The 27,381-nt window shown below is 64.8% G+C and overlaps 1 protein-coding gene across 14 annotated transcripts in view; it reads right to left on the bottom strand.

The window, feature by feature from the left end:
- EEFSEC (eukaryotic elongation factor, selenocysteine-tRNA specific) overlaps window positions 1-27,381 on the bottom strand; it is a 199,676-nt gene that overhangs the window by 24,510 nt on the left and 147,785 nt on the right. For 4 of the 14 annotated variants that reach the window (XM_049693810.1, XM_049693808.1, XM_049693805.1 and 1 more), the window contains one exon: window positions 10,524-18,991. The exons of 6 other annotated variants lie outside the window; for them this stretch is intronic. In XM_049693810.1, the coding sequence (XP_049549767.1) occupies window positions 18,819-18,991 (173 nt within the window). In that variant the 3' untranslated portion in view covers window positions 10,524-18,818. Of the gene's footprint in view, window positions 1-1,756; window positions 1,831-1,992; window positions 2,256-2,391; window positions 3,125-10,523; window positions 18,992-27,381 lie in introns of those variants that run through there. 4 more of the 14 variants (XR_007469916.1, XR_007469917.1, XR_007469918.1 and 1 more) reach the window with 3 other exon arrangements.

The raw sequence follows: 27,381 nt of genomic DNA, 5'->3' as shown, positions 1-27,381 counted from the left end.
GATTTGGATTGACAAACTGGGTCCCAGCAGGGGTGCCCGCGGGGGAACCCCCCCGGGAGAGGAGCCCTGCCCACAGCGCCCTGCTGCCGGCCACCGGCTCTGCCTGGGAGGCGGGAAGAGGACTTGCTACTCTGGCTGCTTCTCTTGGACCCCAAGCATCAGGTCCACGCATGTTGGTCATGTCTGCACCTTCCGGCCTGAATTCCAGGCCTCTGTTCTTCGCAGGCAAGGACAAGGGCTGGGGGCCACGTTTCCGCTGCTCCCTGCCTTGGGCTCCTCACCCGCAAAGTGGGGAGAGAAGGTCCCAGGGAGGACGTGGTGACCCTGCCGGACGGACACCAGCGCCTCCCGGCCTGATTGCAGCCCAGGAATGTTTCTCCTCCCAGGCCTGGCCTCAGGCCTGACTCCTGACACCAGGCAGTAAATAACTTTCCATTTGATCACCTCTCTTGGTGAATCTTTGCTCTGGGGAAAGTGGGCGTATCCCCAGGCAAGGCCCCACCCGCCTGCCTGCCGTAGGAGGGGCAGCTCTGGGAGGTGGGGGGGGGGTCTGGCATCGGGAGCATCTGTGCCTTTATCGAGAGCACCCACCAAGGTGGGATGTCTACACCCTGTGTCATCAGCCTCCCCGCGGCCTTTGAGCCCAGAAGCTCATCCCAGTCACCTTCCCTGGCTTGGGGCGCCGCCCTCAAAGCGCAGATGGGAAGGCTGAGGCCGGCGGGGGCAGGGATTGGGTGCCCACCGCCCGCGGTGCCGGCAGGGGTCGGGGATGGCCACAGAGGCCTGCTCCGCGGCTCCTGCTCGACTGGGTCCCGTCCGTGTAGGAGGGATGGAGGCTGCTCCCCAAATGTGCTCCGCACCCCGCAGCGGAAACCCGCAGGTCCTCCGCCTGGAATGCCAGGAGACAGGCCCAGAGACGCCCAGCCACTGGCGCGGGCCGCCCAGCACCAGGGAGATCCGGTTCCGGCCGGAGGACAAAGCGGGTCTGGGGCCGGCCCGGGCCCGCTTTGGGAGCGGGCGCCCCGGGTCAGCTGGGGAGCGGGCGCGCGCCGCCAGCGGGCATCTGCATGACAAAGCGCGGCGCCGGTGGGAGCGGCCGAGCGGAGCCCGCCCGCGGCCGCAGCTGCCCCGCTAAGCCGCCGCCCCGCGCCCGCCGCCCGCCCGGAGCTGGGGGCGGGGGCGGCACGCGAGCCCGGCGCTCAGCTGTGTTTGCTCGGGGGGCGCCGCGCGGGGCGGCGGGGCTGCGGCGCGGGACAAAGGCCGGGTCTGACCGACCCCGCAGGTGGCGAGGGGGAGGGGAGGGCTGCGGCCCCCAGCCGCCCAGGCTCCCCCGGCGTCGCCTCCCCGGCCTGCGTTCCGGAGCTGCGTCCAGGCCCCTCCCCTGGACCCCGAGTTGACAAATGATGTCAGCATCCGTCCGTCTTAGCTTGCTGCGCACCACGGCTGCCGCTGTCCTCACGGCCGTCTACACTTACCCCCCCCCCACTCATGCATCCCCAACGGGGTGCCCGCGTCGTGTCCCCCATGGGCCTCCGCTCCCACCCCCCTCCTCAGCTGCTTTCCCTGCGCAGCCCCCCAGGTCCACATCTGCCCTGACCCAGCTTTCCCCACCTCTCCATCCTCCCATCTTCCAGGTGCCTCGACCAAACCTAGGCATCTTTCTGACATCTCTCTGTGCTGGGCGGACCTTTGAAGTCTCTCCAGAATAGAGCCAACTGCTTCCAGCCCCACTGCTGCCCCGGTCCAGCCCCCATGCCCTCTTGCCTGGACGGTTGCAGTAGCCTCCGTCCTGTGCTCCCCGCCTCTGCCCCAGCGGCCGCCAGAAGGATCCTGTGGAAACCAAAGGCAGACCTCACGTCTCCACACACTCCCTTGGCTCTCACCTTACTCAGGGGAAGAGCTGAAGCCCTCACAGCCCCCGAGGCCCACCTCCCCTCCTTCCAGCCCCACCTCCCCACCTCCCTGGCCTGAATCTCTCCACTTCAGCCATACCTGTCTCCTAGTCATTCCTTGAGCAGCCAGGCCTTCAGGGCCTTTGCACTGGCTGTTGGCCCTGCTTCGATCACTTCACCGGATATCTGTGTGTCTCACTCCCTCAAATCCTTCAGGCCTTTACGCCGACGCCCTCTCTTCAGCGAGGCCCTCCTTGGCCACCCCGTCTACAACGTCAAGCCTTCCGGGTTCCGTCTCGGTCCTTCTGGCCACGTGGCATTCCTATGCGGCACTCGCTCACGTACTTGCTCATTTTCTCTCCCCTGTGGACGGTAAGAGGCACCAGGGCAGACTGTCTCTTTTGCCCGCTGTTACGACCCCCAAACCTAGCACTGACTCTGTTACGCGGAGGTGTTCAGTAAATATTTGCTGAATGAATGAATAACTTAAAGCACTTACCCCTGCACGGCAGCGCTGCAAGGTAGGCCCCGTCGCCTCCGCTTCACAGGAGAAAGCACTGAAGCACAGACGGGGCAAGCAACCTGCCCAGGGTCTCCCGACTAGGAAGCCTGGGAGGCAGGACACGGCTCCTAGCGAGGTCTCAAACTAGAGGCCCACATGCTGGTTTGGGCCCCCAGAAACATTTTCTGTGGCTTGGAGAGTTTCAGGAAAAGTTGAACCGGTTGTGGCCACTTAAAAAGTCAAGAGGTTTCGTGTAAAAGCCCAGACCACCAGCTCTCCTTGGAGAATCGGAACCTCTGGCCACACCGGGTGCTCGGCCCCACAGGCGACCATGGGCTGGGGCTGGGCAGCACTCGCCCCTCAGACAGGGTGTGGGCGGCCCCACTTGCCTAGGCTCCATCAGGCCGCCTCCCGCCCAGGCCCCCGTCCTGCGAGCTTTCGCTCCTCTGGGCCTCTGCCCTTCCGGGTCACTCTGCCTGGAGTCCTGCCCCACGACTCTCTTCCTGGATGCCTCTTCCTTGTCACTCAGGCAGGTCTTCGCCCAAAGGTCCCGTCCTCAGAGAAGCCCTCCCTGATTACGCTGGCTAATGGTCATTATCTGAGATCACTTCATCCATCTTTGGTGCACGCTGTCCCTCTTCCCCAACAGAATGGCAGTCCCAGGAGGGCAGGGCCCGGGTCAGCCTTGCCACACCTGTCCAGGAAGGACAGCACCTGCCCCTGCGGACACCTGTTGATTGACCGAACGAATGAATGAATGAGGGGTTCTCCTTTAGCGCCGCTGGTTCTGGGCCCTTCCCGGGTACTTTGTGCTCACGCCTGTGCCCTGCCGCTCTCGGCAGGAGCTCACAGGTTGGGTGGCGCGAGGTCGCGGGCCCCTTGCTAGCGGGACAGGCCTCAGTGGTTTCTGGTTCTGTGACCACCTTGAGGGGCTTGGGGAACCCTCTCTCACTTTGCCCCCAGCTCCCCAGGCTCTCGCCATGGACGCGGGGCCCCGAGTCTTCTGGGTCAGCACCAGGGTCGCCTGCTGGGGTTCCAGATGCAGCCCGGCTCCCGCCCGCCCGCCAGCCTCGCTCCTGGTCAGGCCGTGTCGCCGGGGAGCCTTCAGCAGTAGAAGGGCCAGGGGTGGGCTGACTGGCGTGTAGGCTCGAGATCAGGCCTGGCTCTCGCCGCTTCTCCCTGTGTGACCTTGAGCAACTTCACCCGCCTCTCTGAGCTTGTTACCCCCTCTGTGAACCGGGACCCCTGCCCGACTTGAGACTTGTGCCGGTTCCTGGGCTCACACACGGCCGCCAGCACACAGTAGGTGCTCAGGACAACAGCGCCCCCACCCCGTGTGTGGATGGACGCCTGGAGCCCAGCCCAGGACGATCACTCCTCCCTGCGGGCCAGCTGGCCATCTGTGTGCTCACTCGTGTGTGGTCTTGGGTGACTCGGAACCGCGTGCGTGAATGCGTGTGAGTGGACGCGTGTGAGTGTGTGTGGCGGTGGGGTCCGGGTGCCTGGAGTGGCCTGGCCAGTCCTCACCGGCCAAGGTGAAGTGGGTGGGAGCTGGCTCGCCCGCTCCCCCAGGTAGCCGTCGAGGCAGGAGTCCGCTGGGGCCGCCGCTGACACCGGGGCGGGCAGGTCAGCCTGAGCCAGAAGGGACTGGCTGGTGTGGGGGAGGGGAGCTGTACCCCAGGGCAGTCAGTTCCCAGGCCCGGCCCTGCCGGTCATGCTCCAGGTCCCAGGGCCAGCGCCCGGGCAGGGCGGCTGGACCCTGGCATCGGTCACTGCAGCCCCGGGAGCCTCTCCTCTGACCGTGCCACCGATGAGGCCCCCGGCACGGCAGGGCCCAGAGCCGAGCACCGGTCCCCACCCACCTCGTCCTCTACCTCAAGGCTGCAGCCCGGCCTCGCAGCTCCCACTGCAGCACCGCGCTCTGCACCCATGTGACTGTCCTCCCACCGGACTGGGGGGCTGGGGAGGGCAGGGACCCGCTCATGGTCACGGCCGTGGGGAGGCAGGACGCCAAACGCTCATTCAGCTCACATCCAAACCTCCGTTGCTTGCTGATGGGATGCGTAGGCTGCGTGTGTGGTGGAGATGTGGACATTTGCACCCGCGGCAGCAGCCTCGGAAGCTGTCCTGGGCCCCCAGCTTTCAGACGGGCTTAGAGGGACACACAGGCTCCGCGCCCAGCCACCACTCTCCACGTGGGAGCCACGTCCGACCTTCAGCCCCAGAACCAAAAGAATCTCCGCGGCCCCGTCCCGAGAATCCAGGCGTGGCTGGCGGTGGGTGTCTGCCGTGCACCCTGTCTCTGCACAGTTCCTGAGGGCCTCAGGCCCACCGAGCAGAAAGATCCCCTCCCACCTGGACCCGCACAGAAAACTGAGGCTCCGCAGGGGCCTGCGTATCCCCGCTGGCCTCTCCAGGGCTGCTCGCCTGTGCAAGGCCTCCCTCGGCCTGTCTCAGGCCTGTCAGCGGGGAGCAAGCCAGAGACCCCAGGAAACGCTGTCCCCCTGCTGCTCCTCAGGACCCCGGAAGAGACCTGGGGGGCCGGCCGGCCCTGGGCACAATGGACAGAGGGACAGCAGAGGAGCAACAGCCCCAGGAGGCTGCCTGCCTGGCCCTGTTTCCAGAAGCATTGAGCCCGGGACAGAGGCACAGAGACGGAGACAGTAGAGCAGGGAGAGAGACTCCCACACACTCAGCTGTCGGCTGGGCATGGGACTGGGACCGGCAGCCGTGGTCTTCTCGGATCCGGACTCAGGACGCCGACTGTTAACCCCCAGCCCAGACCGGCCTGGTTTTCACCGCCTGACTGCCCGGCGCGCGGCGGTGACCGAGCAGGCACCTGCGAGGCTGGCGCAGGCAGTGGCCTCGGGACATGCGTGGACGAGTGGCAGCAGGTCACCGCCCGCCTCCGTGTGCATGTCCGTCACCGTGTCCCTGTGCGAACGGGTGACGCTCAGCCCCACCGCGGCCTCCCGGGTGGTGCCGCGGGGCTGCCCGAACCCCAGAGCTCTTGCGCGGCCGCGACCCCAGCCCTGGACCCTGAGTCGGGAGCCCGGGCTGCCCACCCGGGTGCTTTTGTCCGTTTCTGAAGTGACAAGAGACACACAAAAGGGCTTTTAATTAAATCAAAGGAAGGGGAAACGGGCCAGCCGGGCCGCTATTATGTTACCAAACGCGAAAACGAAAACTTATTTTTTAAAGCTCTGGTATTAATTTGAGATTATTCAGATAGTTAATTAAAAGTGCAGCATGTGTTAAATATTATTTCAACAAAGATTATCATCAGGCCTCCATGTAATGCGATCCGTGGGCTCGGGGAGCTTTATGCAAATGGTCTGCGGCCAGAAGGAAGGGCCCGAAGCGCCGGGCGGCAGGCCACTCGCTCACCGCAGGGGTGGCCTTTGCAGACACACACGGAACGGCAGCCAGGCCCCCCTGTCCGGGCCCTGGGCGAGCAGGGAGACCAGCGGCCGTCCTGGGCCTGCTGGCCAACGGCAGCTCCCCGGAAGTTGTCCAGGTGGCACTTGGGCCGCACTCCTGCAGGTGTGTGCGGGGTGTGGACGTGTGTGTTGGCGAGGCTGTCGCGAGACTGGCTGCACACGTGGCGGGGGCGTTGGCAGCGTGCGTTTGCGCTGGTTCATCCGTCTGTTACGCGTGGACTCGTGCACGTGACATGCATGTGTGCACCTGGGCACGGGGTGCGCGCCCACAGCTGGCCCCGAGCACGCCGTGTCACCTCTCGCTGCCTCAGTTTCTCCATCTGTAAATGGGGACCGCTAGCTACAGTCCAGGCCTCACGGGGAGGATTAATGAGGGTCACGTGGCATAAGGCACAAGCACTGGTCCTGCACAGACAGCACGAGAGCCAACAATGCCAGCGTGCGCGGAGCTTTAAGTTCACGTGTCCATGTTTAACAAAAGTGAAATTAACTTTTATATTTTATTTAACACGGTATGTCTAAAATATTGTCGTTTCAACATGTGATCCATGCAAAAACTGATGGCCGTGGTAGTTTGCATTCATTTTTCACACTAAGCCTTGGAGGTCGGTGTGTATTGGACCTGCAAGAACCTCCGGCCACACCGGCCGCATTTCAGGTGGACGTTTCAGTTGGACCTCACAGCTCTGAGCCCCGAGGACGTGGGTGTCCCCCGCTGCACCCTCGCTCGCCTGCGCTCCCTAGCCTCAGACGCGCGGGCCGCTCCTGCCCTCTGTCGGCGCCTGGCGGCGGTGCAGCGCCCACGGCTCGCCCCGCCCGGCCAGATCTGTCCCCGCCCCGCAGATGGCCACAGCCCCCTGCCCACTGCCAGGCTCCGTGGTACCATTTCCCACTGCGGGCTGCGGGGCAGATGGGAGGGCAGAGGCTCAGAGAGGACCGGTCATCCGCCCCGGGTCATGCAGCAGGACGGCAAGGAGGGACCCCAGCTGAGGTTGGAACCCAAGTGTTAAGACGCTTCTGTGGGTCCCACCGGGTTCCTATCCAGGCTCTGCCCCTCTTGGCTGTGATTCTCAGGGTTCCACAGCTGTAAGCGGGAGGGAGGACCGGGGGGACGGGACGGTAATCCCTCCGTTCAGGGTTGTGTGAGGATTAAGTAGGAAGACGTCTCTGAGGTTTCCAGCACATTCTGAGCACAGAACGTGCCCAGTAAATCCGTCACGGTCATAGCACCGTGACGGGACACCCCTGCCTCAGGGCCTTTGTACCTGCTCAGCCCCCCAGATCTAGGATCGGACGGCTCCCCTCGTGAGGGAGGGCCTCGCTGACCATCCCCTCCTTCTTGTCACCCTCAGAGCCTGTGTCGCCACCCAGCACGAGCCTGCGTGTGCCTGAAGTCTTCTTGTTTCTTGTCTGCCTCCCCCATTGGACTGGCAGCCCCAGGAGGGCAGGGCCTTGCCGGCCTTGGCCACGGCCATCCCTGACCTGGCACAGTGCCTGGCCCTACGTAGGTGCCTGACGGAAAGAGCGAGAAAGCCGTGTCAGGAGGGGACGCAGCTTGGTGGTCCCCAGGGAAGTTAGACGCCGCTTACCACACAGCCCAACATTCCACAGCCAGGTGCTAACCCGAGAGAAATCAAGCTTAGGTCCACACAAAAATTCATCAATGAGTGTTTGTAGCGGCACTGTTCACAACTGCCCCACGCTGGAAACCCCCCAACTGTCCCGCAGCTGGTGAACATTCACGCAGAAGAATCTACCAGCAGCAAAGGGAACTGCCGTCCAGGCACTGGACGCGGGTGGACCCAGAGGTGTAAATGTGGCCATGTGACACGTGACATTCTAGATGACACGCAACTATAGGGACAGAAAACAGACCGGTGACTGCCGGGAGGGGGGCCACGGGCACATCAAGGATCTGGAGGGGGGCAACTTTTCTGTATTGTGACTGCATGTGTTTTTCAAAACTAACAAAACTGTACATCTGAAAGGGTAATTTTTTCTTTATGCAGCAAACCGTGATTTTTAAAAACAGAGCTGTAGACTTTCAGAGTCTCAGGTCGACTCAGTCCCTACTGCTTTCTGGTCCCAATGGTGAGCTTTGATCCCCCAACCCAGGAAAGCAAAGTGGGGGCAGGCCCCCCGCCTCCTGAGCAGGGCCGCTCCACAAAGATGGGCGGGCAGGGGGTCTGCAGAGGCTCAGCTGCAGAGCCTGGAGAGTTCCAGCAGCTTCCCCCACTCCTTGTTTCCCTCGCTGGTGTTGGTGGGAGTTCATTGTGTTGTGCTCTGTGCATTTTTCACATGTTTGAACTATTTCCTTAATAAACACGACACATACTAAAATGATTTAAGACAAGAACAGCAGGATTCCCACTGCAGAATCCCACCAGCCTCTCCTGCAGCCCTGGGAGCTGAGAGCCACCGCGGGTGGGCACAGAGGGCGGCCGGGACCAGGAGCCAGGCTGCGCCGGTGTTTCTGGGTGTCGCTCACCCCCTGCCACAGTTCCAAGCTCACTCTGCCCCACAGTCCCCGGGGAGTGGGCGCTGTCTCCCCAGCAGGCAAGGCTCTGGCCGGAACCAGACGGTGCGGGGCTGCCACCCAGGATTGGCTGTGAGGTGGTGAGGACAGTCTTCGAGCATCATTCATTTGTTAAACAATTTTATTGAGATACAATTTACATGCCGTAAAGCTCCCCGCTTAAAGTGTACAGTTCAGTGGTTTTAGCATATTTACAAAGTAGTGCAACCATTACCACAATCTAAGTTTAGAACATTGTGTCCCCAAAAAGGGAGCCACGGCCACTAGCAGTCAGTGCCGTCCCACTGGGTCCCCAGCCCCCGGCAACCACAGAGGCACTGTCTGCATTATGGATTCGCCCATCCTGGGCGCTCTGGTGCGTGGAATTGTACAATCTAGACTTTGCTATCTGGCTTCTTTCACTGAACGTAATGTTTTCAAGGTTCATCCACGTTGAGTCCGTGTCCGTATTTCCTTCCTTTTGTTGGCTAATCACACAGTCCATTGCACGGTAGGCCCGCACTTCATTTATCCATTCATCAGTTGATGGGCATTCGGGTCCTCTCCACTTTGTTTTTTTGTTTTTTTTTTGCGGTACGCGGGCCTCTCACTGCTGTGGCGTCTCCCGCTGCGGAGCACAGGCTCCGGACGCACAGGCTCAGCGGCCGTGGCTCACGGGCCCAGCCGCTCCGCGGCACGTGGGATCCTCCCGGACCGGGGCACGAACCCGTGTCCCCTGCAGCGGCAGGCAGACTGTCAACCGCTGCGCCACCAGGGAAGCCCCCTCTCCACTTTCTGACTGTCCCAACTCATGCTGCTCTGAACATTTGTGTGCAAGCTTTTGTGTGGATGTATGTTTTCAGTTCTCTTGGGTACAGACCTAGGAGTGGAATTACTGGGTCATATGGTAACTTCATTGCTTAGTTTTTTTTAACAGCTTTATTGTGATATCACACACACCACACAATTCACTCATGTAAAGTGCATAATTCAATGTCTTTAGTATATTCACAGAGCTGTACATCCGTCACCGCGATCAATTGCATCACCCCCCCCCCCCACCTCCTGGCCGCCACCCTCCTCCTCTCATCTCCCAGCCCTAGGAAACCAGTCTCCCTTCTGTCTCTGTGGACTTGCCTCTTCTGGGTAGCTCATACCCGTGGAGCCATACAACACGGCATCCTCTGAATCTGGCTTTTTCTACTCAGCACAATGTTTTCAAGGTTCATCCATTAGCAAGCATTGGTACTGCATCCCTTTTCATTATTATTATATTATCACCGAATAATATTTCATTTAAATATTCCACGGAATAATATTCCAGGTAGTGTGTGGGTGCGCCCACCACTTTTTATCTGTTCATCAGTTGATAAACATTAGCGTTGTTTCCACTTTTGGGCAATAACTCTGTTTCACTTTTTAGGAAACACCCCAACTGTTCTCCCAGGTGGCTGCCACAGAGCATTTAGTGAGCATCTGCTGTGTGCCCCTTCCATTCACACCACTATCCAGCAAGGCAGGTCCTAACAGCCATTTCATTTTGCTGTGGCACAGAGAGGGTGAGACACTTGCTCCAGGCCTCATTGGGTCCCAGGGCTGCTGAGCGAGGTGAGGTCTGGGAACCAGACACTTGGTTACATGACCACTAGGTGCTGGTGGTCTGTGGAACCTGCAGGAAGGATCTGCATGCTGACTCTCCCAGGATAGAGGCCAGCCTATGATTCCCAGACATGGTGGCCAGGGCGGCAACTGTCCCCGCCCTTCTAGGCACCCCCCATCAGGCTGTTCCAAGCCGCCCCAAGGCCCTGGCAAGTGTGCAGGAAACTTTGGTCCAGTCTTGGTCAAAGGAATCAATGAACTAATGAACAAGATGCAGCAGCCACCAGCGGCCGGGGCATTTCAGGGCCCAGGGCCAGGGCAGGGAAGCGAGGTTCTGGGCCCAGCTTCTCGGAGGTGCTGGTCAGGGGACGCCGCCTTGGAGGAGGATCCTGGGGACAGAGGAGCGGCAGGTGCAGAGGGCAGACCTGGGACCCACCAGAGCGCCCCCCAGAGAGGGCCTGCACTGTGCTGGGCTGTCTTGGCTGCCCCAGAGCTGCTGCTCGTCTCAGCTGTCATTCGGCCGGGATAGTGTGGAGGGACCTCCCCGTGCCTGGAGGTATGTAAGCAGAGGCTGGACTTGGAGGATGCGGCAGCAGTGGAGGGGGGGCGGGGGGTGAGCCCGCCCAGCCCCAGGTGGACCGGGCACACAGGCCAGATGAAGTCCCTGCTCTGGAGCACGTGGTGTCGCAGGTGGGCCGGGGAGGAGCGGTCGGGACTCTGGGGGGCGGCCGGCCGCTCAGTCCCGTGGCGATGGTGACCTAGGCCAAGGCCACCAGGCCGTGGAGGAATGCGCCAGCCCCTCTGCTCATAAACCTACTCCCCCAACTCCCCACCGCCCGTGTGCCGGGCGAGGTCATAGGTCATCCAGAGGTGGCTGTCAGGAAAGGCTGGCATAAGGCACGGCAGCCAGCTCCAGGCCGTTCACAGCCCTGGGCTGTGCAGCCCACAGCGGACCAGGCAGGGCAGGCAGGGAGCAGAGGCGGGAAGTGCTGGGTGGTGGGTCTCAGGCTATACCCGGCCGAGAGCCCAAGTTCAAATTCTTGGGGATCCTGGAGGCCCTGCCCAGAGCTCACGCAGAACACAACCCCGGAGCACTCAGGGAGTGCAGACAGGATTTCGGAAGACCACTGGTGAGACAGCCGGCACCCCCCGTCCTGTGCTCGGACCGCTGTCCCCGGGGGCAGCAAGTGGTCGCAGCTGTGCTCGCTCAGAGGTTGCACGGGCCGGAAGACCAGCCTATCACCCTCCCTGTGCCTGGGCCGCGGCAGGTGTGGGCCTGCAGAGGGTGGAGGAGGTGATGTGGCCACACGGTGTGCCCTGCCGGGGACAGGTCTGAGGATGCGACGCTGGCTCCTGGGGACACGGGCGTGGGTGGCCCCTCTGGCCTCCTGGGACTCGGCAGGCCTCTCCGAGGGGCGGCCCTCGGTGGCTGGGCCTGGACAGGCCCCAGGGCTGTCACTTTCTGCATGTGTGCCTGTGCTTGGGGTGCCCTCAGTGAAGGGTGCAGGGTCGCGGGGCCGTGGGGACACCTCCTGGGCTCCAGCGTGTTTCCCTCCAGGGAAGCCCTGTGTGAGTTCCAGGAGGGGCTCCATTAGCTGTGCCTGGGGGGGAGGCTGGGGCTGAAGGAGGACTCTCCTGCCTCATCTACCGTGGCCGTCCGGGCCTCAGACCACGTGAGGGGGCCGCGAGTCGTAAGCCTCCCCCTCCAAGGGTACAGAGCAGGACAGTGGGAGCGCTCTGAGCGGGGCACCAACACAGAGCCAGGAGCCCGAGGGGGACAGGCTGGGCCCCTCTGGGCCAGTGATGGGCACACAGGGGTCCTGGAGCCTCCAGAGGCTGCCCTCTCCCAGGGAGGCCATGCGCCCAGGCCTGGAGGCTGCCCCATCTCGCGCCACCATCCCCCCCCAGCCCACCTGCCAGGTTCAGCCCTCTTCCCAGCAGGGGCTGCTCTCCTGTGTGCAGTGAGGAAGGAAATTACAAATTAATCTTTATTTCCATCTTGGAAGAAAACCTTAATTCTCTGCATGGAAATGATCCTCGTCAGACCAGGGAATCAATTATGGGCTTTAATTGCAGTCAGTCCTGGCCAATCAGAGTGGGGCCGACCCCAGGGACCCTCTCTCTCCTCCCCGTCTCTGGGGCCCTCCCCTGGGTGCACTCAGCTCTCGGGGTCCCCCTATCTCTCTCTCTGCTTCTTTCTCCGTCTCTCTGGGCGTCTGTCTCGCTCTTTCTCTGCCGCCGTATGTCTCTGCCTGTGTCTCACTGTCCCTGGCTCTGGCCACTCCCCACAGCACAGGGCTCAGGCAGGCACCCCAGCTCTGACGAGCCCCATGGGACCTCCGCCTGCAACCTCTCTGGCCTCCGAGCTGCAGCTTCAAGGCTGGGGCTGAGAGGGTGAGTTACTGGCTCCTCCCTGCCCCCCAGGGTCTTCTCGGGAGTCACCTGCCGTCCTACACTCAGGCCTGCAGGTGACCTCAGGCTGGCCGTCCCTGGCCAGGCCGGGGCCCCATGGCTTCGCTGTGTACGGCAGCTGCCCAGAGGCCCTGGAGAGGCTTCCGGCCCGGGTGGGTGGGAGGCGCCCTGCCCGGAACCGACAGCCTCAGTGTTTCCACCCGCAATGGGGGCACCCCCGGGACTGGGTCTCCTCCCACCACCTTCCGGCCACCGGGAGATGCTTGTCTGTCTTATCAGTGGCGCCCTGTGACTGACAACTGCTCCTTAACAGCAGCCCACCCGGCTGTCCACAGGGTAGGGGCGGCCGTGGCTTGCCTGCATGTCCACACGCACCCAGACCCCCTGGTCCCCGGGCCAGCTCTGCGCCGGGACCTGCCCCACAGGGTTCCCCGTGCTGGGGGGCTGGGGCAGAGGACCAACCCCGCCCTCCTGCCTCAGTTTCCCTCTGCTCCCCTGACCTGCACTCCCACACCCTCCCCAGGGTGGGCCCACTGAGCCCCACCGAGTCAGGCAGGTGACCGGTGAGGGCCTGGGTGGTGGGCGGGCGCGTTTCCCTCGACCCCTGAATACTGAGAAGCGGAGAGATGCTGCCGATTGGGGGCCAGCGTCCCCTGTTGTCTGGGGCCACATCTGATCGGGGAACAAATTGCTCCATCTCGCCCCGCACCTGTTACACAACAGCCTGCCACACCTGCCTGCCACCCAGAGGCGCCTGGCCCACTTCCGCGGGACCCTGCCCTGGGCTGCGCATCTCAAGCCACGTCCATTGTCCCCGGCTCGCACGTCCTCTCCCGCCCGGGGCCCGCAGCGCACGCCCTGAGTTTTCTTCTCTCCAGCTTGGTCTCACGCACGCCGGTCTCCAGCCCTCACCGCCCCGAGCCCCGGGTCCCGTGTCTCCCAGGGGCTGCGGGGTTGGGCTCGGGAAGCCCAGCGAGCTCGTCAAGGTGTCCCACACCCGTGCCCGCCGCGGGGCTCCCCCTCGCAGCCGACGTGTGACCGCGGGGAGGCTCGCCAGGTGTCCCAGGTCCCCTCCCTCTCGCCGCCTCGTGTGCCTCCCAGTGCCAAGGCGAGAGGCCACGTCGCGTCCCCCTACCCTGGCCTTGGCTACGGCCCCTCCTTGCTGGCCACCAGCCTCACGCTCCCTCCCACCGGCCTGTGCCCCCAGCAGGCCCTCCCCACGGGTATCTGTGCAGGCCCCTCGTGATAAGGGTGTATGTGGGGTGCTGGTCAGGTTCGGGGTGGTGGTGGTGTTGACAGTCTAGGGACAGGGTAAGGAACTGGCTGAGAGGGGCAGGAACTGGGAGGGCCCAGGATGGGTCAGGACCTGGCTCTGTGGCCCAGCTTTGGAAGCCCTGGGAAATCTGGGCTTCCAAGGGCTGCCTGGAGCTGCAGGGAAGGCCCGGTTCCTACATCCTGCCGGCTCCACCCCCACCTCTCCGGGCCCTCAGGAGGCGCAAGGACAGGCCCCCAGAGACTGCAGAGGGGGTTGAGAGGGTGTGATCATACCTGGGGGGGTGGCAGGCGCCAGGGAGGACCGTGCAGGGAGGAGGGTGGGAGGGGGAGCCAACCGGACGCCACGGGCGCCCTTTGCGGGTGACGAGGCCCACAGACCCCGCGCCGCCCAGCTGCCCCTCCAACTGGCCCCCCTCGGCTGGCGGCACAAGCAAGGTCCGCGCCTCAGGGTGTGGCAGGTGGGAGGAGTGAACTGGGCCTGGAGCCAAGGTCATCTGTGCAGGACGAGCGAGAGATGGACGCGGAGACCCCGAGGCAGAGGCAGAGTGGGCGGGGGCGCCTCCCCCAGCTACGCGGCCCCTCCGAGGGCCCCGGTGGGCCGGGTGAATGCTGCTGTGACAGCAGTGCCCGGATACAGGCGCCGCGCTGGTCACCTGCCTGACTCGGCGGGGCTCGGTGGGCCCACCCTGGGGAGGCGAGCGGAAGCCCCGGCCCGAGCAGGACGGGGGGCACTCAGCAGCTGGGCGCCCGCCCTGTCTGGCGGTGACTGTGCGGGAAGCCTAGAGGCTGAGTCTGGGGGGTGTCCCTTGAGGGGCGAGGTGGGTGGCTGGCCCTCCCCAGGTTGGCCGGGGCTCCCAGTGGGCCTTTATCTAGAGCCCAGCTGTGGCCGTAGGAAGTGGCCGTTCCTCTCTGCTGCACCGTCTCCCCACCGGACCCGGTGATAACAGTGGGGGGTTGAGCAATACCTCGTGGGTGCACGACCTCTGACCTGCTGGCCTGGGTGGGGGTTCCAGGGCTGCCCCCGCCCCGCCGCGTCCAGCACACAGGAGGTGCTTGGTGGATGCCGAATGACCAGCTCTGGGCTTCTTCTGTACTCTGCTCCTGCCGCCAAGTTCCACGCCCTGCGCCGAAGCCCCAGACCTCCCACATGTCCTCTTCCTCCCCCCGGGGCCTCGGGCCTCAGCCTCCTCGGCCTCCCGTTGGCCCATCACCGGCCAACCTTGGAGTCCTCCTCCAGCCCACGAAGCCCCCGCCCCCCGGGAGGCCCTGGGATTCGGCCAGGAGTGTCCAGTGCTGGTCGGAAGTCGGGGCGGGGGCGGGGGGGGTCTCGAACGCTGATCGGACACACTCGCCCTGCCTCTGCCCTTCAAGGCCCTTCAAGGCCTCTTCTCGGCCCAGCCTCCCTCCACAGCTGCCCCCACTGCCTCCCCGCCCCGCCACAGGCCCTCGGCAGAGGGAACGGTGCTCCCGCAGCAGACCCCGCGAGCCCAGGGTCGGGGTCAACTGCCCCAGGGAGCACAGCGCCCCATGCCCAGCATCCCTGCTGCCTGGGTGCCGTGCAGCAGTCAGGCCCTGGCATTGGCCGAGCTGCCTAACTAATGGCTCGACTGTGTTATCAGCCAGGCATTAATTACTCTTTTTAATCAGACCTGCCAGTGCGGGGGCCACTGGAGGCCCAGCCAGGGCTGGAGGGAGACCGGGGAGCCGTGACCTTGTCCCTCCTCTCGCAGGCCCCCCAACTCCACACTCCCACCAGAGCCCTCACTCCTGCTGTCCCCTCTGCCGAAGCATCCCCCCCCCACCCGCCGCCCCAAACTCCTACTCCCTCTTCAAGACCTCGCCCAGGTGGCCCCTTAGTGAGAGGCTTCCTCACTCTAGTCATGGCCATGGGGGACAGACATGGCTGAACTTGGAGCTGGGAGGCCATGGCCAGGACTGGCCTCAGCCCCCTCAAAGGAAACCTGGAAATTCTATGCCCCGTGAGGAGACTGGGGAGGCCTGAGGCCTGGATCGCCTGAGGGTGAGCCGGCACTGAGAGGGTCCTGGGCCACCTCAAGGAAGCTCTGGGTCCGCGGAATGGGCGTGATGAGCCCCACTCCCACCCCACCAGGTCCTGGGGAAGAGGCCCAAGGGACAAACTGGCCCCGGACAAATGTGTGTGCCCACCCTGTGCACACTGGACCTGACACCCACCTCTTCACCAGACACTCAGCCTGACAAAGCCTCCGCAAATGAGACACACACACCCAGAGACCAAGATCCGTGTGCACGCCCAGACACAGACACATGTGCACACACGCCGGCCAGGGTAGGAGGCCTGGGAGAACAGGAGCTGCCCCTTCTCCTGCCCCGGGCCCCCAGGGCTTCCCACTTTATCTGTCAGAAGTATATTAACCCAGAAGCCTGTTTCCATCAGAGTCTCAATTCCAGAGACGTTTCCAGATAAGCCTTATCTCGTTGCTGGTGCATTAGCCCCGCCAGCCAGCCAGCCGGGCCTGCCGATCACGGCCGCCCCTCCTGCCCCAGTCCGTGGCAGGGCGCCTGCCCACGACTTCATGCTGGGGGGCAGGCGGGCGGGGCGGCCCCCACCCCAGGGCGCAGCTGAGGCACTGGGGCGAGGGGGGCCCTGGAGGTGTCCAGAGCCGGGGTTCAAATCCCAGCTCCACCTGAGGCAGTGGCTGGGCCCCGCGGCTGCCCCGCCGGCCACCCCTGCGGGTGGGTCAGCGTATTCTGCGACTTCACGTGCGTGATGATGCCACGGTGGGCTCCGCACGCTGTAGCCCTCTCTTCCACGAAACGTGGAAGGTCTGGGGGTGCCTGGAGCCAAGGGAAGGGGGACACTGCTCCGGAGAGCACCAGGCGCCGGCCCCCACCCTACCTGCCCGCCGTGCTCCCCCTTCAAAGGCTGCGCCCCGCCGACGCAGCTGGGGTGCTCGGGTTTCGACCGATGCCAGACCTGATAGCGTCCCCTCCTGGGCCGCTGGCCACGCGGGCAGTCTCACTGCACCCTGGCAGCCCCTCCCTGTACCGCGGCTCGGCTGCCCCCTCCTCCCTGGGCCTTAGCTCCCTCGGCCTGAGCCCGCCTGCTTCCCGGGGCTCCGAAGAGTGCTGCCCTCAGGCGAGACGTGGGCACCCTCAGAGGTCCTGGAGAAGTGGCCGACTGGGGGCAGAGCTGGGTCTGGGCTGCCCACACCACCGCTGAGAGGTGCTCAGGCCCCCAGTCTCCCGGTGGGGAGACAACATCTACTGGTCCCCCTCCCACGGCTGCAGGGACACGGAGGCCAGCTGCTGCTCTGACTCTCCTGCTGTACCCAGGGACCCGGGCAGAGGCCGGGACTTGCCCGAGGGCACAGTGCTGGTCAGTGGGCAGCCAGGATGTGACGCCCAGCAGTGGCTCGGGGCCCCTCTCTCCCAGGGATCTGCCCCCAGAATTAGCACCTGCTCACGGAGGACCCCTCGCCCCGCTGGGTCACGTGACCCCTCACGTGGAGCTAGACAGTGATGTGCTCACGGTCACAGCCTGTGCAGGGCAGGGCAGGGCCACCCCGAGGGGGCCTGGAGGGAGAGGTCACCCTCACAGCCCTCAGTCGGGGAGGACTTGGCCTGGCTGGAGGTCCCAGTGGTGCCCACCTAGCTCCCCACGCACTGAGGACGACGAAGGAAGGTTTCCTCGTCTGAGGGGTGAGTCCCGGGAGGCCCCAGCCCTGCCAGCGTCCCCTCCAAAGGGCCGAGTACCCACGGGAGCGGCCAGCCCGGGGCCTGGTACCAGCAGGTGCTCGTGAAGGCCCTTCCTGCTCCCCTTGGACTGGACTGGGCTGGGGGCGGGGCCTCTGCCTGAAGTCCTTGCTGGGAGCCCACCCTGTGACCTACGGTGGCCTCAGCCAGGTGGTACCGCCTCCCTGGTGAGATGGGGTGCAGGGCAGGGGTGGGGCTAAACGAGAGTGGGGCCCGGAGCCTGGCGCATGGGGGGGTGTCGGGGACGGTTCCCAGGGGAGCTTCCTGATGGTGCTGCAGCAGCGCCAGCTGCCCCCGCCCCATTCCCAGCTCCGGGGGGATGGAGGCCAGGCCCGGACTGTCCCTGCCCACCTAGCCCTCAGCTGTCGCCCTGACGGCTGCCTGGCCTGACGTCTGGGACCCTGTGAGGGCTGCCGTGGGGTGGCTGCCACCACTGTTGCCGGCAGCCATGCTGGCGCTGGATTAGGCCTGCCCGCCGCCCAGCACGGCCACCACGCACAGGCCCGGCGGGTCCACAGCATCCTCCTCTGCCCGGGGCCCTTGGCTCCAGGGCTTACCAGGCCCAAGTCGTCTGCTTATGAGCCATCCCTGTTAATATTTTTAATGCCATTGTTGCAAATTAAAGCATAATACACCGATTACCAGGGTAAAAGGGAGGCCTCTGCGTCCACCTGGAGGCCAAATAAAGGGACTCTGGAACATGTGTTCATCCTGCAAATGTCTTTAAAAGCTCTGATACCCCCTCAGCCCGTCAGCTCTGCCACTTCACCCTTTTCTGAGTATGGCCAGGTCGGGCTGCAGGGTGGGGTGGCTTGAGGCACAGGGGGCAGAGGAGCCAGGGCGGGGCTTGCTGGACTCGAGAGGGGCCCGGCTGCAGGGGCTCGGCACAAGGCCTGGGGACTCCTGGTGTTGGGATGCAGGGCCAAACCCCCAGCCTGCCTTCTGCCCCGAAGCACTGGCCTGGCACCCGCTGCTCCCAGACACCCCTGGGCGCCATTCCTGGACTCGGCTGCCCAAGGACTCCCGGACTCTCTCAAGGCCCAGGAGACCCGAGGGGCCACCGAGCCTGACCTAAGGGCCTGACACTTTGTGGACCCCCTCAGCCCAACGGGTCCCTCCCCTAGCCCTGCTCTCGGCAGGAGCCCTGGCAGTTCCCGACATCGCCCTTGGGAACAGATCTGGGAGGGTGGGGGGACCCCAGGAAATCACAGAGACCAGCAGAACGGGCGGCACCACGGGGCATTTATTTGCGACTGGCAAGCGCTGGCCGCCAGCCGGGCAGCCTGGGGGACACCGGCCACCAGCTGTGGAGCCGAAGCCCATTCCTGCACGGTGCTGTCCCCTGGCGGGGGGGTGCGGGGGCTCCGGGGAGAGCCTGGAGGTGGAGGCACATGTGGCACTGTGGCCCCCGGGCCTGGGCAAGGTGCCCTGGGGCGGCCGGCGGGCACTCAGGGAGACTGGACCATGCGCTTGTGGGTGTCGAAGACGTAGCGCTTGAAAGACAAACTGAGAGCCACGTGCTGGACGGGCTCTGGCTGCCCGGCCTCCTCCCCTCGGCCGGCGCGGCCCCGCTTCTTGAGGGTGGGTGTCAAGATCTTCTTGGACTCGGGGCTGAGGCCACCTGCGTGAGGCACAGAGGGAGAGCCTGTCACTCTGCCACCCCGCCACCATAGACGGCACGTGTGCTGGCCCAGCTCCATCGTGCCCCACGACTCAGCAATGCCCTACACCCTCTGTGGCGGAGCCGGGACCCCAGTGCCACCTTGGGCTCGCCCCCCTGCCTCCCCAACCAGCATTCCGGGCCCCTCGCCGCACTGGTCCACGCCACCAGCCCGGCTGGCTTGGAGCTCAGCATGGCTCCCACCTGGCTCTCCCGGTCCCCTGCCCGCCCACCCACCCAGCACTCAGGCCCCTGTGGGCCGCCCCGCTCTCGGTGCTCTAAGCGGCCCCGCCGTTCCCGGCGCATTCATCCTAAGTCTCAACCCCGAGACTTGGCACTTGAGGCCCCCCCGGGCTCGGCACTCTCCAACAGCCCCTGGAGATGCTCCCCCCGCCCTGCTGTGTGCCCGGGTGGCGACCTCTGCAGACGGCATCACGGTTCTGCCGAAGGACCTCAGTGGATCGGAGGGCGGAGGGAGGGAGAAGTGGGTGACGGTCCCACTCTCTTTGGCCAGAGCTCCTGTTGGGGTCCTCCTCCCTGGGCGCTGGCAGACGCTGTCCCCCTAACCCCGGGCGGGGGTGGAGCGGCCCCCACGGCTCACTGGCTCCTTTCAGCACCCGTGCCTCGGTACAGAGCCTCTGTCCACTCCCTCCAGCCGAACGACCGAGCGGAAATCTGCTTCCTGCTGACACCCTAACGCCCACCCGACCCCTCCAGCCCCGTCGTCCACCGCTTTCGTGCTTTCCCGGCAGCCTTGAGGAACCCACGGCCGTCCCCGGGCTCCCCTCTGTCTATGCTGTTCCTCCTGCCTGGGACGCCCTTCCCCGCGTCCAACACCACGCTGCTGTGCCCCTTTCTCTGGGGCTTGTCTTTACGAGGCGTCTGCTTGGGGGCAGCACGAGGCAGTCTCTCCGTGGGCTGCCGGCCAGGGTGAGACTACTTGGCTACCCCGAGCGTATGGGCCGAGGCTCTGGCCAGGCCCCAGACTAGCTCTGCACCAGCGGGCACCCCAGAACAAGCCGCTCCCCGTCTGTGAGTCCCACAACCCTGCTGGGAGCAGGCTGGCAGGGCTGGGGTGAGGGTGAGCCTGGATGGGCCAGGAGGTGTGCAGACTCCACACCCTAGTGAGGAGCTAGGAACTCCACACCCGCTCACCAAACGAGGGTCCTGGCAGGCCGCTGTGTCCCCAGAGAGGGCACTCACTTCTAATCCACACACAGAGGCTCCACTGGCCAGGAGACCTAACGGCTGGGTGTCCGGAGCCAGTGGGAAGTTGGGATGGGCACGAGGTGGTGGATCGCCCCCTGCACACCCGGTGCACCCACTGTGCCTCTGCCGTCATGTGAGGGGTGTCCTCCCGGGCCCAGCCTCGCCTGGGCGCTGGCTTGCTCCCAAGAAGAGGGGCCAGCGGAAGCTCACGTCACGCTTCAGTGCAGGGAGGACCCTGGCCGTCCCGTCCCCCGGGCCCTCCACACACTTGAGGAGAACGAAGCCCTGAGGAGGGCGGTGCCTCATGTGAGGCCCCACAGTCAGCTGGGAAGAGCCAGGATTTGAACTCTGGTCCACATCTGGTGGCAGATGTGGGCTGCCGCCACCCAGCCCATCGCTCGGGGTGTCCACCCAAAACAGGATCTGGACCACGGCTCTGCAGAGGAAGCAAGCCCGGGAGAGCACTGGGCATTGCCCTGCAGCTGCTGGATGTCTAGAAAGGTGACCAGGAGGCTGGCTCAAGGGACAACCGCAGAGTCAGCGGGGATGGCCCTGCTCGCTGCACAAGGGACTTGGTATCCCTCTCCACCGCCCACCTCAAAGCCTGCATTCCCTGGGGAGGCGGGGCTCTCGGCGGACGGGGCTCCAGGATGCTGGGGCCAAGGGGAGCCTCCCTCCTGCTGGGCAGCCTGGTGTCAGATCGAAGGCCCCACGCCTGCCGCTGGGGTCGGGCGTGGGGCGTGGGAAAGGCCCAGGGGCAGCCCTCAGGCCAGTGCCAGTCCTGCAGGTATGTCTGACTCCCCGGCCTTCCTTCTGCAAGGAGGCGGCTGGCACCAGACCCTGACAAATGCACGGGCAGCCCGTCCCCCTCTGGTGCCAGGAGGTCTGATGGCTGAAGAGGCGCGGGGCTCCCCGGCGTCTGCGCCGGGCTGGGGAGACAGGCGTGGCCCAATCGGCGGTCCATCTCGCCCGCGATGGCTCTCGTTACACAGAGCGCATACCTCGCGCGGCCCAAAGCAGGCAGAGCTGGAAAATCTATCTGGCGCTGGCGAGGACGAGGCCATTTAATTGTTTTCCTGAGATGGCCGCCTTGTTTCCCTCTGCTCCGTTATGGGGTGGCCTGAATGCCGACCAGCGGAGACCGTCTGCTGGGGCAGCCAGGCTGTGGGGATGCGTGGCGATGCCACTGGGGGCCACCTTGTTGTGTGGTGGCCTTTCCCCTCAGCCAAGTGGCAAGTGGTGTGAAGTGAGGGCAGGTCAGGGTGTCGGGTGGTCACTGCCTGAAAACCTTCACAGGATTCTCCAGGCCTGGGAGACGATGGCGGGCCTGCCCGCCAGAGTTTGGCCCGAGAAGGGGCAGGCAGTAAACAAGGCAGCAAGGTAGGCAGACAGCCACCAGGGCCACCAGGGGAATAACGCCGAGGGCTAGCTTCTCCAGGAAGAACCGGGGCGGGACCGGGGGGGACCTGGGGCTGGAGATCAGGGGCCGGCCACATGGAGATGCCGGGTGAGGGTCTGCAGGCAGAGAGCCTGAGCGCCAAGTCCTGGGTGGGGTGGGCATGGTGCTCGAGGACAGAGAGCACATATGGCCACGTGCTGGTGGGGCTGCAGGGCCGGGGCTCTGGGCTAACCGTGTCCACGAGGCGCCCCGTGTGCTGGGCCCGTGGGAGCCCAGACTGGGAGGGTCTCAGGCCCTTGCTCGCCCCCAGGGAGGCCGCGGATTCTGCCGCCGCCGTTGCAGCAAGCATCCCTGCTCTGCATCCTTGCCGCCCGGCCCCGCACAGGAGGCCTCCGCGGCGCTGCCCTGGGGGACCACTGTGCTGGTCTTCTCCCTAGTCCCACCCCCAGGGGCGGAGGGGCCGCGCTGAGGCACGTGTGGCTGTCCCGGCTTGGTTCCACCCACGGGACAGAGTCTCTCCTCTTACTTGGCATCCAAGGTCCTGAGTGTCACCCAGCGGGTGCCTCCCTGTATACTCTGCCACATCACGGGCTCCCTGCTCCAGCCAGCAGACATAAAGCAGAGCCTCTGAACCCGCTCCGTTTACCTGGAACACTCTCCCCGGCCCTCTCTGTCTGGCCAACTCCTACTCAGCCACTGCCCCACGGGAAGGCTTCTCCGCCCCTGCCCTGGCTGGCGGGATCACTGCTGGAGCCCCATTTCGCAGGAGTTTTGCTTTGTGTCTGCTCCCCAGCGGCCTGTGTGGGAGTTAGGGCCCAGGCACAGGGCCTGGCCTGCGGGTACAGGGAGGATTTGCTGGACGAAGACGCAGAGAATGAGTGGGGTCTCGAGTGGGTGTGCAGGGCGAGGAAGGGAAACCCACCAGCAGAGCTGTGCCTCCAGGACCAGGAAAACTCGTCTGCATGCCTGCGGCCCAGGGAGAAGCTGGGTCTAGAGAGCAGGCCCCCTGCCCCACGTGACCTGGAGCCTGGTGGGGTGGGCATGAGGGTAGAGTTGCTTCAGGTTTCAAGTTCACGCTGTCCCCGTGATCCCACGGGGCTCACAGGCGTCCCTGCTTTTTCTCCCTAACCCTCAGGATTCTTGGAGCCCAGCAGCCCCGCTCCACCCCCCGACCAGCCCAGACCCCGGGATGTGGTGGGGAGGGCTGGCGTGACCCTGGGGGTGACGCTGCTACCCGTGGCTTCCCTTGGGGACACTCTCCCAGGGCCGGGCTGGCCTTTCTCACCGAGCGCCAGCTCCACACAAAGGCACAATGGGCTGGAGGCTGCTGGGCCCTGGCTGGGGCTCGGGTAATCAGGGAAGAATGCGGGCAGCGCGCTGTTTCCCAAGCCCTGGCCGTGGGTGCCGCCCTGACACGGCCATCAAAGCCGGCAGATTGCCCCCAACTGCTGGCCTTGCTTTCATGCTGGGGCCCGACTGGAAGAGCGGCCTCCACGCTGGTGGGCGGCTTGCACCCTCCAGGGGGAACCGAGCCCTGCAGGCAGCTCGGGGTCACTGGCCCCCGCGGTGGCCCCTCAGAGCTGTGCCAGCTCCCGCCATTCCAGCACGCCCCCTCCCACAGCACACAGCCTTGGAGAGAGCAGAAATGCAGGGCGGGGAGGGAGCCGGGGCACAGGGGGGCCCTTTGGGGGGTCAGCATCCCGGGGATGACGGGTGGCTGAGGGGCACAGAGGGGCACAGCCAGCAGCTGGGCTGGGGGCTGGATGGTCGGGAAGGGCCTTGAATTCAGCCACAGCCGGCTCTGGACTGGATGCCCGCCCTGGGGGCAGTGTGGCTGAGGTCCCTCGAACTGGGCCTGGGCTGAGCTTGGCTCCGATGGAGCCGGCACGGCGGAGAGGCCCGAGGAGGACAGGCAGCCTGGTTTTCAGCGACACGCCCAGAGGCAAGTGCGGTACGGGGCAGGCCTAGCGGGTGAGGGAGAGCCGGGCTGGCGACCAGAGCTGGCGCGAGGACTGGCCGCTCGGGCAGCCGGGGCACCGGTCGGCTCCCTTCCTGCTGACCCTCCTGAACTTTGGGGTCTTCTGGGGTGACGGCAGCTTTGGAACCCCTGCTGTGGCTTTGCAGGCCTGGTTTTCCGCGCTCATCCTCGGGAGCCTGGAGCGTGGCTTGGGGGGCGGGGGACAGCTGCCTGGTTTTCCCTCCCTTCTCTTCCTGCTATGGATCCCATATGTAAACAGAGATGCAATTTGCTTTAAAAAGATAAGGTGATTAAGTTTTTATCAGACGTGTGCTCCGCTGTCCCCGCAACAAAGGGAATTAGGAGAGGCGGGCGACAGACAGGCCCTTCCTTGGAGCTGGCCCCGTCTGAGGCCTTCAGCGCACACTCCACGGGCTCCACGCGGCCCCTTTGATGGGCGGAGACGAGGCGGTGGGCGCCCGCACCCCCATTTTGATGTCTTAATGTTGCTTAATTCCTCCTTTAATTTATATTAAGCTTCTTAGCAGCAATGATGAATTCTTCAAAAACAAAAAAGGGCCCTTTGCAGAAATCTTTCCCACACCATGTAAATTGAAATTATAAGGCAGCCAAGGCTTTGGAGACTGGGGGCATGCGGGGAGTGAAAACCAGGGCGTTGTGTGGAAGGAAGGATTTTGTTTTAAGGCAAGAAACAAAGCGATTCTGAAACAGGAAACGACTTGGTCTGAGAACCAGAGGCTCACCTACAGGGTGACGGCCCCGGCACAGGAGCATCCCTTGTCACTTGGAAGGGGTGCAGCTGGTGCGGGGCTGCTGGGGGTTGTGACGAGCCCCACGCCGCCCAGCGTCGGCTCCCACTGCTCCTCGGCCCAGGGCAGGCGTGACACCCACGTGGGCTGGGGCCACACCCCCTCAGGTGGCTGGGGGGCGGGGGGCCACTGGGGCGGGTGCTCGGGGCAGCCAGGGCTCACCACCTCTCACCCAGGGCTGCTCCCGGGGCGCGGCATCCCCCGGGACCCCTGCCTCGGCACCCCACAGGCCCCGCGGGAGCAGGCCCTGCACTGGCCTCCTGGCAGGAGCCTCCAGGCCCTCTTGCCAGCTCTCTCTTCTGATCTGGCCTTGGGTCGGCTGCCAGAGATCCTTCCAGAACAAAGACCTGATCATCCCTCTCGGCTCAGAAACCTCCAGCCGTTCCTCAGGCAGGTGTCCAAATTCCTCTAACCAGGCCCTCGCCAAGCGCCTCCGGCACACCCCGTGCTTCCTCACTCACCCACGCGCCCCCGCCCCGCCCTGGCTCTGCACCGGTGCCCCCTCAGCCTGAGGTGTCCATGAGGCCCGTCCACCTGGCAAACCCCACCCCTGCTCGCGTCTCAGCGGAGCTTAGCGTATGGCTCTGGCTCCTCTGAAGCCTTCCAGGCCTCCCTCCTCCAGGACCACTGAGGCCCTCTACATTGTCCCACGTCCAGAACCTGTGTGCCCAGGAGACGGGGTGCAGCCTGCAGCCATGCCAGCATTTCCAGGAAGGGGGACCCTGGCCACCTGGCACACCTGCCCTGTCTCATCTGCCAGGGCAGGGCCCCGGCAGCACCCACGCCCCGGGAATCAGAGCCGCCCACCTGTCCGCCTGGCTCCCGTCACCCTCCCACAGCTGACAGCTGAGCCGGGCACTGGGGGAGGCAGAACGCGCTGGCCCCCTCGGCACGTGGGGACCTGGACGCTGGACAGGTGCGAGCAGACGGTCCCGGGGGTGGCGACTGCCCACAGGGGATGGGCTACGAGCCCCAGGAGTGAGGGCTGTCCGGGCAGGGTGGGACCCTGCTGACCGCGACCCAAGGCCGGCGCTGCCCTGCCTCAGTGGCAGTGCTCGGGGGAGCCCTTCCGGCTAGCCCTCGGGCTGAGGTCTGACCAAGTCTCCGGGCGGGGAAGGCCGCCTGGAGCACGGGGCCTGGGCCCGGCCAGGTCGCCCCTGCCACCACCGTCACCGCGACCACTTAGCTGGCGCTCTCCTCGACGCGCCACCCAGCCAGGAGCATTCAGCGTCTCCTGCAAGCCTCCAGATGTCCTTTCCAGGCACGGGAGGTGACTGTCCAGGTCACACAGCTAGTCAGGCCCATGGTCTTACAAAGCCACGCCCTCCGCCGCCTGGCTCGGGCCTGGCCAGCCCAGCATCCTGCTGCTTCTCGCTGGGTACACAGCTGAAGGGCCGGGCGGGGCACAGGGGTGGGGAGGAAAGGGCACAAGGCAGGGGAACGCCTGGGGGTGCCCTGCCCGGGCAGCGTGGGCCGGCCCCACGGGGACTGTCTCCAGGTACTTCCAGGGACGAGGCCGCAGTGCCTCCGTGCTCTGGGTCTCAACGGGACTGCTGGGACTCCTCGCACACTGCCCACAGATGCTGAAGGTGGACTCCACGGCGGGCGGGGGGCAGGTGGGTGTGAAGGGCAGAGACCATCTTCCGTGAGGCACACCTGGCGCGGACGGCCAGAGGATGGGCACAGCCAGCTCTCCACGGTCACGAGGACCCCGACAGTGACCCCGGCTAACGTCCACGGGGCCCCAACCACGTGCAGGCACTGCTCCCGCTGCCTCAGGACAGCAGGGCCCTCGACCTCACGCTGTGTCCCGGGGGGACTCTGCACACCAGGAAGCCGGCACGAGGTCGTCAGCAGCGAGCGCGAGGTCACAGCCAAGATGCAGTGGGCTGAGCTCCAGGGCCCTGCACCCGGGCCTGGGCCTGGCCCGCGACCTCACCCCTAACCGACCAAGGCTCTCCCGGGGCAGAGCCTGGATCCCAGAGCCCGGCCCAGGAGGGAGGGGAGAAGCACTTTGCGTGCCTCGCCTCTCACGAGGAAGGTGCGCCGTCAGTGCCACCATCCACAGGCGGAAGCTGAGGCCCGGGGCTGTGAAGGACTCACCCAAGGTCACGCGGCTAGCGGCAGAGAAGTGACCTAAGCCCTCAGGATTCGGGGACGCAGCTCCGAGCCCACAGCCCGGTGCGGACGTGGTGGCCTTACCGGCCTGCTCTCAGCAGAGGCGTCCTCCTGGCTCGGGACGAGGGATTCGGGGCTAAGGTACGTGAGGGCCCTGCCTTCAGGAGCCCACGCTGCTCCTGGACGCCCGACCTGCCCCCACGGACTGCAAGGACTCACCCCTCCTGCCGGGGCCTCCTCCACGGACCTCCCCTGGAGGCTGGCGAGGGAGGGCACGGGTCCCGGTGGCCCCAAGGACACTGTCCCCACAGTGAGGAAGCTGAATTTTAACACTGCAAACACTCCCTAAATGCGTACACTCTTTAGCAGCAGTTAATCTTCAATTAAAGTACCGAGGGCAGAAACCAAGATAACTGGTGTAAAACGTAGAGCTTATGGACAATAAAAGTCTTCCTCATAGTGCTTTTCTTAAAAAAAATTCCACATATTAAAAATGTCCTTTTTATGACTCGGGAAAAAAGCCCTCACCCAGAATCACGAAGGGGCACAAAGGTCCGGGGAGCAGTCGCCTCCCAGGGCCCGTGTGCGGCAGCGTGATTACATATCAGCCCCGTTTCCAGTGCGCTGGGAGCGGCGGCGCCAGGGCTGGCGGTCCTCTCCGGTGACAGGGAAGGGCGGGGGGCGAGCCTCTGGTCCCCATCCACACTCTTGCTTCAACAGCCGCAGGCTCCGGCAGTTTACCGCTCCCTGACCTGCAGCCTGCAGCCGGGGCGAGCGCGGCTGCCCCCCCTGCACGGGCACGCGGGACCGCCAGCGCAGGCACAGCCCCTCACAGGCA

This window comes from Orcinus orca, chromosome 10 (assembly GCF_937001465.1).
Source record: "Orcinus orca chromosome 10, mOrcOrc1.1, whole genome shotgun sequence".
In the NCBI taxonomy this organism is placed as follows: Eukaryota; Metazoa; Chordata; class Mammalia; order Artiodactyla; family Delphinidae; genus Orcinus; species Orcinus orca.
The sequence above is the reverse complement of the archived record's forward strand: the minus strand, read 5'-3'. Positions and strand labels throughout refer to the sequence as shown.